We start from the raw sequence: 15242 nt of genomic DNA, 5'->3' as shown, positions 1-15242 counted from the left end.
TTACATTGTGTTGTTTAAGTGTTCCCTTTATTTTTTTGAGCAGTGTATGTTTGCTAGGCCTTAGAGGTTGTTTTAAGAAACCTTCTCAGATTGAAATTTGTGTGCTGGGGGTTCTGCATTAAGCTAGGAAACTAATAGCCCATTGCTGGATCAGCTCTCCGATTCTAGGTGATCTGACCGCTTGGATCTCCTGTAGAGTTAGCCTGGAGAGAGTTATATACATACGTTAAACGCAAGGCTACTCTTAAGGCTACGCAAAGTTTTTAGTGGGGACGTCTTTTTGGGCGATTTATCTTCTCTGTTAAAAAAGTGGAACATTTCTATAAAAATTATCTGATTTAAAAAAATGACTCAATTATATTTATGAGATAGGAAAAAAACTATATTTAAAAAAAGGGAGAGCGATATCAAGCAGCTTTTACACCTTATTCCTCCAAAAAGAAACTAACCTTTCACCTTTCATTTTCTTTCTCATTGGTTCTCACTTTTAGTCTCAGATAAGAAGAAGCTAGTTATCATGCGGAATGTCTTATATACCATCCTCGGACCTTTTCCTAATATTTTCTCCACATAAGGATAGTCTTTAACCATGTTTTCAATGTTTAATGTTAGTTTTTTTAATAACCATTGGATTGAGGTAACACTACATTGTCTCTTCCCCTCAGAAGTAAGTGTAAACAAGCACATACCGCTGTATACTATTGTGGCGCCTGATGTCACACTCCCTTTTTTAATACTGTCTGTTTTCCTATTTTGTTATACAGTACATACTTTCTTTGGGCTGATCAGTGTAAATAGAAGCGGACAGGCATGAAACTGATAAAAAGGCTGTTGTTCTTTGTGAGTGCTGTCTCATTGACATTCACAAATCTTCGAGTCCATCATAAGTGTTCAGGTGGTGGTGTAACATGAAGATGCTGGGTACCAGTGCAAAATTTGTAACAGGGCCTCTAGCTATTATAGTCTGCTCATATATAAAGGGAAACCCCTTTAAGCTCCTGGACTCAGGAGAAACCACACCCTCTGCACCCTCTTTAGTTACGCCCTTAGGTGGTGGATGGTGGAATTATTGGAATAATTGTGGAGTATTGCTTCTAAACGTTTTTTTTGCTGATCAAATATATGAGCTCTGATAAAGAGCATTGGTCTGAAGTTCCTAGGGTCCATCATAGGAAATAATTGTTCCCACTTTAAAATAATGTTGTACGATTAAGGGTGCTAACAAACCTGAAACGCGTTACTTTGCTCCTGTTATGGCTTTTAACTAATAAAGAACATCTACTTTTGCACGACCATCTGCGCTGGACATTCCTATCTTTGTTTCACTTTAAAATAAGCACAGCCAGAATTTAATACAATATCTAGTCATTGGGTTTAAAGTCAAAGTTAAAGGATGTATTCTGTTAGATCTTTGGGGTCCTATATGATGGGTAAATTATTGTGCTATGGCTAGGGCCCACCAAAGTATCCCCTGGTAATCTGGAGGAGCCAGTCCAAACCTGTCCATGCATATTAAAGGGAATGTGCCATGAAAAAATTGACTATTGTTTAAATCAAGTTTTTATTTTAAACATATTTTTAAGAATTGTTGGTGAGGTCTCTTCTAATGTTTCATTATAGTTTAAAAATAATGCAGCTTTCATTTTGTCCAGACTAAAAATAAGATGATACTTCCTGTTCTGCTAAGAAAACTTTTCAGCAGTCTCCTCCTTATCACAGAAGAACACAGTGAAAGGTGACATCAGTAGATAAGATTAGCTCCAGCCCTTCACAATAGGTGATGGTCAGGGCCAAGCCTCTCTACCTTTCTGCACAACATCATGAATTGGGTAAGGGCACTTGAGAGTGTCTTTTTTCTATACTTCCTTTTTCTCTATACATGCACCTTTCTGCACAAGAATACATTTTCATGGAAGTCAGTGGCCTAGACTTATCGATCTGCTTGAAACCGAAGTTGTAGGGTGTTGCCCCCAAAAACCAATCTCAGCACAGCTTTCATATCTTATCAAGCTCTGATAAAATGAAAGCTGAACTGTGATTGGAGAACCAGGTGGTTTTGGTTTCAGGCAGATTGATCAATCTGAGTCACTGAGCCCTCTACAGTCTACTGTTTCCTATGATTTATGTAGCTGCTGTAAAGCATATCTCTAAATGCTGCTAACAGAGCAGAAGTATAGGCAATATGGCTGCCCCCATAATATGTACAAATAATTAAATGTTACAGTCAGAAATAGATAAAAAATAAAATAAAAAAGAACCATGTTTCAGTGTATGGTTATCTAGGTGACACATTCCCAAATCACCAAGCAGCAAATCTGAAGAGCTATACAAAGGCCGCTGCCCACAAAATCTTGACTCTGTTTTTGGGCATTATAGTAATTGCTATGAATGTAGAATGCTTAATGAATACCCATGTGTAACAATTAATGTCCCTGAGTATGGAATCATGGTTTATTTATGGCTTGGAATTCTCTCTATGAGATAAGATGATATGTTCCTCCACAATATATATATAGGGATCATATGTTATAACCTTATGATCAGTGCAGTAAATGAAGCAAAAAACATACAAACAAATAATTTGCATGGGCATAAGTATTCAGACCCTTTGCTATAATACTTTAGATTCCCATTTCTCTTGATCATACATGAGGTGTGTCTTTACCTTGATAGGAGTCAGCTGTGGTAAATTCAGATGAATGGCCTGTCTCTATAAGGCTGTGTTCACTAGCTGCAAGTACGGTATATTAAAGGGGTACTCCGCCCCTGGCATCTTATCCCCTATCCAAAGGATAGGGGATAAGATGTCAGATCGCCGCAGTCGCGCTGCTGGGGACCCCGGGGATCGCCGCTGCGGCACCCCGCCATCATTACTGCACAGAGCGAGTTCGCTCTGTGCGTAATGACGGGCGATACAGGGGCCGGAGCAGCGTGACGTCATGGCTCCGCCCCTCATGACATCACGGCCCGTCCCCTTAATGCAAGTCTATGGCAGGGGGCGTGACCACCGCCACGCCCCCTTCCCATAGACTTGTATTGACGGGGCGGGCCGTGACGTCACAAGGGGCGGAGCCGTGACGTAACGATGCTCCGGCCCCTGTATTGCCAGTCATTACGTGCAGAGCGATCTCGCTCTGCGCAGTAATGATAGTGGGGTGCTGCAGCGGCGATCCCGGGGGTCCCCAGCAGCGGGACCCCGACGATCTGACATCTTATCCCCTATCCTTTGGATAGGGGATAAGATGTCTAGGGGCGGAATACCCCTTTAAGGTTTTGATGTAGTTTTCCTGCAATTTTTCTATGTTTTCTGGGAAAGTGTGGCAAAAAACTGTGCACTTTTACCTCAATAAAATAGCAAAATGTTTGCAAAAATCACAGCAAAATTGTGGGAAAAACTTGTCAAAAACTCCGAAAAACCACACTGTGCCAACACAGCGTAAGGTCTCACAGCTGACAATGCATATCAGAGTCAAAACCAAGCCAAAAGAAGAAAAGTCAAAGATCTGGGGAACAGTACAAAAATGTTTTGCTGCACTGAAAGTTCTCAAGAGCACAATGACCTTCATAATTCTTATAGAGAAGAAGTCAAAATAAATAGGACTGGCTACCCCACCAAATATTAATTGATTATTTTATATTAGCTCAAGACGGCAACATAACAAAATGCAAAAAATTGAAAAGGTCTAAAGACTTTCCAATGGACTGTAGATAAACATTTATAAATATGTAACACTAACCAGCACTGTCGTAGTAGGAGCTTAAATCCGTCAGGACAACTTGATGGTACAAGGAGATGCAGACTATTGTTGCCAACACCCCAAATTATAGCTGAGGAATCTACATCTTTATAAGGTATCTCCCCAGTCAGTAATTCCCAAAGCACCACACCAAAAGACCTGAAAAAAAGCACAGAAAGAAAACACAGTCTATCATCTACGTCGTACTGATCAATGATTAGGTTATTGGTGATATAAACAGTAACATAGCACTTAATAATTTATATACTACTAAACATTAACGTAAAGATACAGTCACCATGCTCTTATAATAAGTCAAAAATACAAATGAGATTTTGGTGAAATTTAGGAGCCAGACAACCTGATTTCCAGAATGAAATGACTTAAAGGGGTATTCCGGCTTAATACATCTTATCCCCTATCCAAAGGATAGGGGATAAGATGTATGATCGCAGGGGTCCTGCCGCTGGGAACCCCCATGATCTCAGTGCAGCCCCTGGCGTTCTGTGCTGGGCGCTGCCTCAGAGACGGGGAAGTGATGTCACAGCCACGCCCCCAATGACATCCCGCCACGCCCCTCCATTCATGTCTATGAGAGGGGACGTGACAGCAGACAGGAAGGGAGTGGCGTGACATCACTTCCCCGTCTCTGAGGCAGCGCCCGGCACACAATAAAGTGGGCTTCACCGAGATTGCACCCTGCAATCATACATCTTATCCTCTATCCTTTAGATAGGGGATAAGATGTATAAAGCCAGAATACCCCTTTAATCCCAATGATATTATTTAAAGATATTTCTTACCAGAAATCAAACACAACAGCATTCCTTTAAAAATGGCAATTGATATACCGTATATACTCGAGTATTAGCCATTCCGACTATAAGCAGAGGCCCCTAATTTCACCCCAAAAACCTAGGAAAATGTATTGACTGGAGTATAAGCTTAGGGTGGGAAATGCACCATCCCCCCTGTCACCATCCATCATCCCCCCACCCCTGTAATCATCCAGACCCCCCTGTCCATATGACCCCCTGTCCATTTCACCCCTGTCCATATGACCCCCTGTCAATATCCCCCCTGTCATCATCCAGACCCCCCTGTTAATATCCCCCCACGTCCATATGACCCCCTGTCATCATCCAGACCACCCTTTCGTTTTCTTCTCACCTAGTTGTTGCTCCGTCCAATTAGGGTGAGCCGGACCATCCAGGGAGTCTGTCCATCTTCACTGCAGGGACCGTCCGCATTCCGGTGGGAGGGTGAGCCGGGACGGGCCGGCCATCTTCACTGGGAGGCCTTCTTCTCTGCTCCGGGCCATCCTCGGACTAGTGATGCTGCATTGACGCCACCACGCAGGGGCATCCGTGCACAGCAGACGTCTGTGCGCAGGGATGCCCCTGACGTCATATGTGTGCGGCAGCATCAATGTAGCATCACTAGTACCGGCTCACCCTCCCACCGGAATGCGGACGGTCCCTGCAGTGAAGATGGACGGCCCGGAGCCGAGAAGAGTGCTTCCCGGTTAAGATGGACGGCCCAGACCAGCTCACCCTCCCCACCGGAATTTTTTTTAAGCCAAGGGGGGGGGGGGGGCAATTTCAGCACAAAAATCGGGCTGAAAAACTTAGCTTATACTCTAGTATATACGGTGATATCACTTTGTTTTGTGTTGATCACGTGGCTCCAGTCATGTGATCTCCCCCACTCGCACGGCTGAGGGAGCCTCCCCTTGCCATTCCTGTCCATGTCAGGAACTATACAGAGCAGATGGCAAACCAATCCTGCTCTGGACAGCTCCTGGGACAGACAGAGATGTCAGCAAAGAGCACTGTGGTCAGACAGAAGATACATTTAAAAAGAAAATAACTTCCTGTGGAGCATACAGCAGTTGATAAGTACTGGAAGGATTAAGATTTTAAAATAAAAGTAATTTACAAATCCGTTTAACGTTCCGGCACCAGTTGATTTAACATTAACATGTGCTATGATTTTGTGTATTATGTTTTACAATAGTGGTAAGGTTATTATAGGCTGATCTTTCTGAACTCCCTGGTTATAATCCAGCTATAGAAGGTTAAAGACAACCTCTTACAATATTAAACAAAGAACGACAGAAATAATTCAACTTAATAGGAAATGTAAAGTCAATTTCATACACAAAAAAGGAGACAATGGTCGTTCTATATGGGGTTCTGACAATACAGGAATTGTCGATCCTCCTGACTATAGACTAGACGCTAAATTCATTTCTGAGCCAGTGGTTCCTCCTCTCTACATCTGTTAGCTCTTCTTATAAGTTGTAGGAGAAAATGGTTCAATAAGTCAAGGTTGTGAAATGGATTATCATTTATGATCTCACCATCGGAGAAGCTAGAGGGAAAATCCTTGCACAGCCTTTAAGTGTCTTTGTGTGACATACAACCCATTAAGAGTAACAATGGATCTGCGCTCAATGATTCCTCCCTCCCTTTTGCAGGGTCAGTAGGACAGGTCTCCCGGGGGCAGGGAAGAGGCAGCTGCTGTATGGATTTATTAGTTGCTTTTAGTGTTACCTATAACCTCTAACTTGACTTCAGGCAGACATGTAGGGATGCAGGGACTGAATGATGCCAACCCTTCCTAATGTATACACCATGACAACAATTCAGACTAAACAAATGACAGAGGTCATCCAAAAGACATATCTGACACCTCGATGACGCCAGTGGATATTCAGCTAGACTCGACAATGTGATAGATACAGTGTTCCTAAAAAAGGAATCTAAATAAAAAATATACCTATATCATTTTATATGTGTGCATAATATGTATAAACCTGCATGAATACAAACCCAGTTATTCTACTTGCATTTTATTTTCAAACTCTGTAGTGTAATGTATCTCTGCAGATTGAATATATCCATTGCATGTTTATCACTGATTGTGTTAAAAAAAAAATGTATTGGATATATTGGTCAAAAATGGCTGCTTTTATTAAGATGCAGTACTACCTAACCGCCAGTAGAAGGTGCTGTATGCTTTATACTCTATGATAAGCTCAACTGCAGTCACAGTACAGTACGTAATAGACCCACATATATAGACTGACAATATTATGCAAATATTATTCCTCGAAATTCCCTGATAAAAACAGTATGTACAAATATTATTCCTCGCAGTTCTGATTGTAAACACTGTCTTTCCAGTTGGGATTTTCTGCGTGGAGGCCACAATAGTAGGGCTATAGCATGTGATACAAAAAATGCATTGTAACTAGGTGCATACATTTTTAAAATGTGAAATTAGACATTCTTGCCCTCCAAATTTTTTGTTCAACTAAGATTTTTTTTTTTTATGCATGTGCACATTTAGACAGATTAAGTATGCAGATATATAGATAGTCCATACAATAGGCAAATGGAAGGGCACAGTGCTGGGACCTATAGTGGAAGTTATAATCCAAAGAGGTATTCAGCACCAGGACCAGACCCTCGGTCCATAATCAAACTATGTAATCCTGGATTTGAAATAAATAAATAAATAAAGGGAATTTATTCACTCATCTGGCAAATTTCGGTTCAACCTTTTTCAAGAGAACCTTTCTGCTTCAGAAAAGTTCAATAGATAAATTGAAACAGAGCTCTTCATTGTCAGATGGGTAAATTCACTTCTTAGATTAGAAATCTGGAGGAGCGAAGTGCCACTTCCAAGGATTACAAATGTATTGATAGATTCAGTAGGGAGGAAGCCATCTTCAGAGCTCATGTATTTTACAGCAAGCAATCCAATTCAGCTATGTCACTTAGTATGAGATGTGATACCTCTAACTAATCTATCAGATGGCAGAATTTTCTACTGAAATAAAATGTAAAATAGTTTAATTTTCTTAAGGGAGTTATCCAGGACTAGAAAACTATTGCTAGAATATGGCATCACGTTATGATTGGTGGGGCATATATACAGCTGTAACCCTTCATGAAATTATCTATCACAGACTTTTGTGTCTAGTCAGATTGAAAACAAAATGGTGGACATTCACTTTAATGGACTATTCACACGTACAGTCACCTGCTCATATTTAATGCACGGGATTTGAGGCTGCAGATTTGATGCTGTGTTCAGTCCATTAGTTTACATAAAATCTGCTTCTTCAAATCCTGTGGATCATATATGCACAGGATACTGTACATGTGAATACACCCTAAAAGGGATTTCTTTTATTGATAGATGATCTGTAGGATAGGCTATTAAAATGTGATCAGAGGGGTCCCACTGCTGACACTCCCCCACTTCGCTTCTGCAATACCAGATATAGCCTCGACTCAGAGTTGGACCCTGACCAGATATTGATGGCTTAAACTAAGGACAGGCCATTAATAAATAAAAAACATCCCAGAAAATTCCTTTAAAGGGAATATGTAATGTTGAACATAACATCTGAGCTGCAGGCAGCATGTTATAGAGGGAGAAAATCTGAGCAGATTGACATATAGGTTTATGCAAAAAGGACCTGGTTATTATGGTTTAGGAGTCCAGTAGGTGGTGCTACCCAGTAAATTATAGCCTTTCCTGTATGGTGTGCAAACAGGCAAATCTGTCACTGATTAGGACCACCCACTGGACTCCTAAGCCCAATATGAACTATTGCTGCATCTTTTTTCCAAAAAACGTAAAAATTTGCTCCGCCTCTGCTGCTCTATAACCGAATTTTGGCAGATCAGACTACATCTTCATTGTGAAAATTCTTCAAGAATGCTTGTATCACAGAACAGATAACACAAAACAACCAACCTAATCTGGTCACAGATAACTCTTCAGTCTACTCTGCTGCTCTTCATATGCCAGTCTCATTAAAGGGGTACTTCCCTGTAAAGATTTTATACCCTATCCAAAGGATAGGGGATAAGGTGTTAGATCACGGGGGTATTGTAGCTGGGGACCCCCATGATTCACTACACAGAGTAAACTCTGCTCTGTACCTGATGACTGGCGATGCCAGTGCCACACCACCTCCATTAATGTCTATGAGAGGAGACGTGACATGAATGGAGAGAGCGTGGCATGATGTCACCAACACGGAAGCTGCAAGCTTCCGTGTTCCAGACGCCGACACTGCCGGCCCAGAGATCGGGGATAGGGGATAAGATGTTTACAGCGGAGTACCCTTTTAAATCACTATGTATTTTCTGTTCACATATTCTGGCAAGGCGACTTGTTCATGCTCCTCTAGTTATCTATCCATTGTACAGTACAGTGGTCCCTTAACTTAAAGAGTACCTGTCACCAAATAAAACTTTTAATATAGTGTTCCTTGTGTAATTAGCAGACACTTTCCCATTTACTTTCTTTTAAAATTATAAACATAAATATATTTAAAATTTAATATAAAAAACGGTAACTAGGTGGCTCTGTTCTGTTACCTGCCACAATTAATACAGGGAGTTTAGTCTCCTACCGGCCTGGTAGGAGACCAAACTCAGGAAGTGTTTCTCTGCACTGAGCTTGATTGACAGCTGCACAGAGCCTCACTGAAAGGAGGGCCAGTTCTTCCTATAGGCGAAGTAGGCCATCGCCTATAGTGTACTTTCGAGGGGGGCGCACTGCCGCCGGTGTCAGCAAACTAAAGCTTCATTCACTCACTGAGCGATTCGCATCAGCAGCACCCCTGTCAGGCTCAGGCAGTGACAGACCAACAAAGCACTACCTCCCACCCAGGCATGCTGCACGTACTAGCAGAGCGCCCCCTCTGTCTGGTGAAAACCGGACCAGACCTGCTGAGGGACATGGTTAAAAGTGGACCACCAGACCTTCTAATAAGCACATGTTGGTGAGAAATGGATAACACTGATCAATGTTGTTCTATACAGCTAGTACAGAGCAGGAGCTCCCATTACTGGAGTACAGCAGTGCTATACAACACTACTTACTGCATAAGGGCTCATTCATGAGAGCGAATTTTATTTCAAACTTGTAGCAAGAAACACACTGTGAGTTTGAAACATAAAATACGTTTGTGTACTTGTGTGAATGCTCCCTTATACTCTGTGAGCCAGACACACTGTCAGGATCTGGGCTGGTAGCTGGTAGCGGAGGCTGGTGGTGGATCCGCTGAGCCAGAGAGGTGATGATGTGGGCCGTTCCAGGGGAACGGAGTCTAAGGAGTTACTGGTCTTCACCAGAGCCCGCCACAAAGCGGGATGGACTTGCATCGGCAGGTAACCCCCAGGTCGTTCCACCCAGTAGCTACTCAACCTCTCTGGCTGCTGAGAAAAGGCAAGGTACAAGAGGATCAGGCAAAGGCGTAGTCGGATGAAGCAAATGGTCAGGGCAGGCAGCAACGGTTCACAGGCGGTAGTCAGTAGCAATGGGTACGGCAACAGGCAGGGAACACAGGAACAAAGAACGCTCAAGGCAACAAAGATCCAATAGGAGGCTGTGGGAGGAGAAGGTACTTATAGGCAGTGCACAGGTGAGGCCTAATTAAGTCCAAACAGCACTGCCTCTCACAAACCTTAACCCTTAATTAACCACTTTGGACCAGGCACCAATCACCGGTGCACTGGCCCTTTAGATCTAAGAGTCGCGGTGCGCGCGCGCCCTGGAGAGCGGGGGCGCACGCGCTGAGACGCCGGAGCATTGCCTGGGGACACTCGCCGTTAGCGCTCCAGGTCCACTGTACTTGACCCATGAAGTGTATTCATTATTCTCAGCAGGAAGAGTTGGGATGCCATGGGTTGCTGATCCTGGGTGACTCACTGTAAGACTGGGTTCACATATGTTCAGCATCCGACCTAGGTGAACTCAGCCTAGATCCGACTCAGCTGATGCCATGACTGATGACAACTTGTCATCAGTTGTATGGCATCCGGCATCCATTGTTTCTGGGCAGCAAGCTGTGTTCCCCTGTCCGGTGCCGCCCGGCATGTCCAACCAAGCGGCGTCAAAATTGAGACGCTGGACGAATGTGAACTATCCTATTCAAATGAATGGGATCAGTTTTAGCATCAGTTTCCCTATGGTGCAGGCCAGAGGGAAACTATGCAGGACGTCTGATATATGTGAACTCAGCTTTAGAAGATATGTGAATTTGATCATGTAAAATTGGACAGGGGCTCACCTCTGTAGTGCGAGCTGTTAAGCGGCTCCTTTGTCTCCTGTTTCATTTATCCATTAGGATAATCCATTAGGGTGTTTTCAATGTAGATCTCCAACCTGGGGCTCTGCGATTGTTGCAAAACTACAACTCTCTGACAGCAACAGACAGCCTCTTACTGTCAAAGCATGCTGGAACTTGTAGTTTTTCTATAAATGGAGAGATTACTAGTTTGAGTTCAGTGCAGAATTACATATCCCTGCATGTCTTGGTAGCTTACAGCAAAAACCATTAAATAGGTAGAGCGGTGAAAAAGGGGCAGATCAAAGGGTGGAGAGAATGGGCGGAGTCAGGGGTGGCAAAATTAGCTTTCACCTAGGGCGGCAAAAATCCTTGCACCAGCCATGACTGAAAGATGCATAGAGCCTCACTGAAAGATGCATAGAGCTATACTGAAAGATGCGTAGCGCCTCACTGAAAGCTGCACAGAGCCTAAGGTCTTTTATTCATCATAGCACTGCAACGATGTGAGGGCGGAAGTGGTCCTCCAGCAGGCTACAGTAATGTCATGCCTGCTGGCAAATGCCCACTTTCTCCTGCTGGAGGATTGCATGTGAGCAAGAATAAAGGTAAGATACACAGCTTTTTAAAGCTCTGTAATTTCTTTTTAAGGGTGGGAGGAGCATTAGGAGTAGTTAGGGAACATAGCCTGAGTTAGTTTAGAAAAGTTTATTTGATGACAAGTACTTTTTAAAGTGGCCGCAGGTTACAATGTTTTCACCATAAAATGGTCTTTTCTGAAACCAACCTTAAAAGGAGTACTCTAGCGCCAAAAAAATGAAAATAAACTTTCACTCACCTTTCACCTTCCCTGGAGCACTGCTACAGCTGATCGGTCCTCCGGTCCTGTCTTCTGCTTTCTTTCTGTGCACGGACCGTCACACAGCTGTCAGCCTATCACCAGCCTAGGCGAGAAATCGCTGCGGCCGGTGATAGGCTGAGCTCTGTGTGACAATCTGTGCACACAGGTGAAGGAAGAAAACAGGATGCACAACGGAGGAGGAATAGTCGGTGCTAGAATACTCCTTTAACATACAATGCTATGGACAGTCCAGACAGGATCAATCAGAATGGGCATTTCACTGGTAAGACACTTGTATTAGGCTAGGTTTCCACTTGATTTATGTTTTGCAAAAACACCCAAAAATAAACAATTCTGCCACACAGTGTTTTTTTCCTTGAAAAAAACCGCTGTGACCAGATGTTAGCTGCAATCGCAAAATGCTAAATCCACTTGTCGTTTTTCATTTTGGCATTTTTTTTTTTTTAATCCTCTTGCTGTTTTTTTTTTTTTTTTTTTTGCAGTTTTTGGCTACCTGGCAGTTTTTTTTAAAAACTACCTCATGTTCAGACTTTGGGGTTTTGTTGGGAAAATGTTGCCGTTTTTCTCCCATAAAAGTCTATGGGGGTGAAAAAAGGCCAAAATAAGCCATATGGGTTTTAACATTGGCGTATTTGCTGGTGTTTTTATTTTTTTATTTTTTTTAATTTAATTTAGCTTTCTAAATAAGGGATGGAGTTAGCTTTTTTGATTACATTTCATAGGTTTCTACTTAAAAAAAAAAAAAGGCCAAAGGCTGTCCAGGCATACTGGGGGTTGTAGTTTTGCAGCAGCTGAAGGAATCCTAGTTGGGAAGCAATGACTTCAAAAAATGCACAGCGCTGCATAACAGTCATTTGCTATATATGTTGTCCCTATCTAAATATGATTGTTACCCTCTATTTCTAAATTAGCCTAGACTTCCATAGTGTGTAACCGAAGAATATTTAAATATGTAAGTAATACGCCCTAATTTTTTTCTCTTAGTATCGACTCATTATATGGACCAGTCCCTTCCATAGTGCAGTGTGCAACAGATTGAAGTAGAAAATGGAGTAGAAAATCTAGCAGTATGTGTCATTACTAATAATACTTTAGGGAAAATATTGTTTTTGCTGTGTTTTTGTGGCATGCATTGTGGGATCAATAGACCATAACGGTGAATATTAGATGTCACGTCCGACAACATGAGTCATTCCGTAAACCCGATAAAGAGAAATCTCTCTCTTTGTCCGCAGGAATAATCCCAAATCAAAGTCATTAGTGATGAATTTTCTGTAGGTTTATTTACAGCTCCTAATAAAATGACTCATCTCCATCATGATTAGACAGAGCCGGCAGGAGATGAGGTCCCATCTGCAACATGTCCTCGGGAAGATTATTTAGTGCAGATGAGAGCTAAGTGTGTGCGTGCAAGTATGTGAGCCTGGGCGCCAGCAGCATGGGATCTAATGTGATGCTGGCCTGTAAGGAGGGGTCACGCACAATGACAGATGGACGCTAATCCCACACCCATCTCACAGCTCATCTCCATAGTAACACTGCCTGCCCCCGTGTGCCAATGATAATAACCCCCTCCTCCCCAAAACCTCCACCATGCCAAGATTAACATGAATTGGTGGTGAGAGACTAAACAAAGACAAGTCAGTGATATGGGACAACAATGGGTCGGATCAAAAGTTAGAGGAACTGAAGTAGTATTTGCTGCATTAACATACATAGTAACATATAGGGGAGATTTATCAAAACCCGTACAGAGGAAAAGCTGACCAGTTGCCCATAGCAACCGATCAGATCGATTCTTTATAATATAAAAAGACCTCTGAAAAATAAAAGACGCGATCTGATTGGTTGCTATGGGCAACAGGTCAACTTCCCCCTGCACAGGTTTTGATAAATCTCCCCCTATTTGTAAGGTTGAAAGAAAGAAACATCGAGTTCAACCTAAAATCCTACTGTGTTTATCCAGAGAAAGGCCAAAAAAAAAACCCTATGAGGCTGATGCCAAATGCCCCATGTGAGTAAAAATTCCTTCCCGTATCCAGTATGGCGATCAGAATAAATCTCCACATTAGTCTACTATGCAGGAGTTTATTGTCAAACATAATATGATACTTGTATATAACATATGAAACATATGCTAGACAATGGTAGGGGAATAAAAAGAGTAGTGCTCTACTGTTTTTATCGTTAAGAATAATTGCCATATCTAACTGCAGGGATTGTTCCGGATCGCAGCTACCACGACCTGAGTCACAAGAATTCCATCCTGGATCGATTGCACGGTGACCCCATTCACATGCATTAGCTGCAATGCAACAAAACGTCTGCAGTGAGATATGGCGATCTTAGAGCCTGTGTAGCTTTATGGCTCATGTAAACTCCCCTGTACCACAATGACTCCATTCACAGACTCCATATACACAGATATATTCTCCATTAGAAGCAATGTTATAAGAGAGAATACATCTGTATCTACAGAGTCTAACAGAGCATGACAACCTATGTATTTGTAGGAGATATATGAAGGGACAGTAGACAGAATAAAGGGAACACTAAGATAACACATCCTAGATCTGAATGAATGAACTAATCGTATGAAATACTTTCATCTTTACATAGTTGAATGGGCTGACAACAAAATCACAGTAAAATTATCAATGGAAATCAAATTTATCAACCCATGGAGGTCTGGATATGGAGTCACACTCAAAATCAAAGTGGAAAACCACACTATAGGCTGATCCAACTTTGATGTAATGTCCTTAAAACAAGTCAAAATGTGCCCGTTTGACCTCCCTACAATGCCTGGGCATGCTCCTGATGAGGTGGTCTCCTGAGGGTTGTCCTCCCAGACATCGACTAAAGCATCCGCCAACTCCTGGACAGTCTGTGGTGTAACGTGGTGTTGATGGATGGAACGAGACATGATGTCCCAGATGTGCTCAATCGGATTCAGGTCTGGGGAACGGGTGGGCCAGTCCATTGCATCAATGTCTTCCTCTTGCAGGAACTGCTGACACACTTCAGCCACATGAGGTCTAGCACTGTCTTGCATTAGGAGGAACCCAGGGCCAACCGCACCAGCATATGGTCTCACAAGTCTCAGAGGATCTCATCTCGGTACCTAATGGCAGTCAGGCTACCTCTGGCAAGCACATGGAGGGCTGTGTAGCCCCCCAAAGAAATGCCACCCCACACCATTACTGACCCACTGCCAAACCGGTCATGCTGGAGGATATTGCAGGCAGCAGAACGTTCTCCACGGCATCTCCAGACTCTCACGTCTGTCATATGTGCTCAGTGTGAACCTGCTTTTATCTGTGAAGAGCACAAGGCGCCAGTGGCGAATTTGCCATTCTTGGTGTTCTCTGCCAAACATCCTGCACGGTGTTGGGCGGTAAGCACAACCCCCACCTGTGGACGTTGGGCCCTCATACCTCCCTCATGGAGTCTGTTTCTGACCGTTTGAGTGGACACATGCACATTTCTGGCCTGCAGGAGGTCATTTTGCAGGGCTCTGGCAGTGCTCCTCGTTGCACAAAGGCGG

The 15242-nt window shown here is 42.9% G+C and overlaps 1 protein-coding gene across 8 annotated transcripts in view; it reads right to left on the bottom strand.

Moving 5' to 3' along the window:
* Nucleotides 1-15242, bottom strand: part of MAP3K12 (mitogen-activated protein kinase kinase kinase 12) — a 134910-nt gene that overhangs the window by 20977 nt on the left and 98691 nt on the right. For all 8 annotated transcript variants that reach the window (XM_056555218.1, XM_056555225.1, XM_056555219.1 and 5 more), the window contains exon 6: nucleotides 3738-3896. In XM_056555218.1, the coding sequence (XP_056411193.1) occupies nucleotides 3738-3896 (159 nt within the window). The remainder of the gene's footprint in view (nucleotides 1-3737; nucleotides 3897-15242) is intronic.

This window comes from Hyla sarda, chromosome 2 (genome assembly GCF_029499605.1).
Source record: "Hyla sarda isolate aHylSar1 chromosome 2, aHylSar1.hap1, whole genome shotgun sequence".
Taxonomy (NCBI): Eukaryota; Metazoa; Chordata; class Amphibia; order Anura; family Hylidae; genus Hyla; species Hyla sarda.
This window is presented reverse-complemented; position numbering and strand designations above follow the sequence as displayed.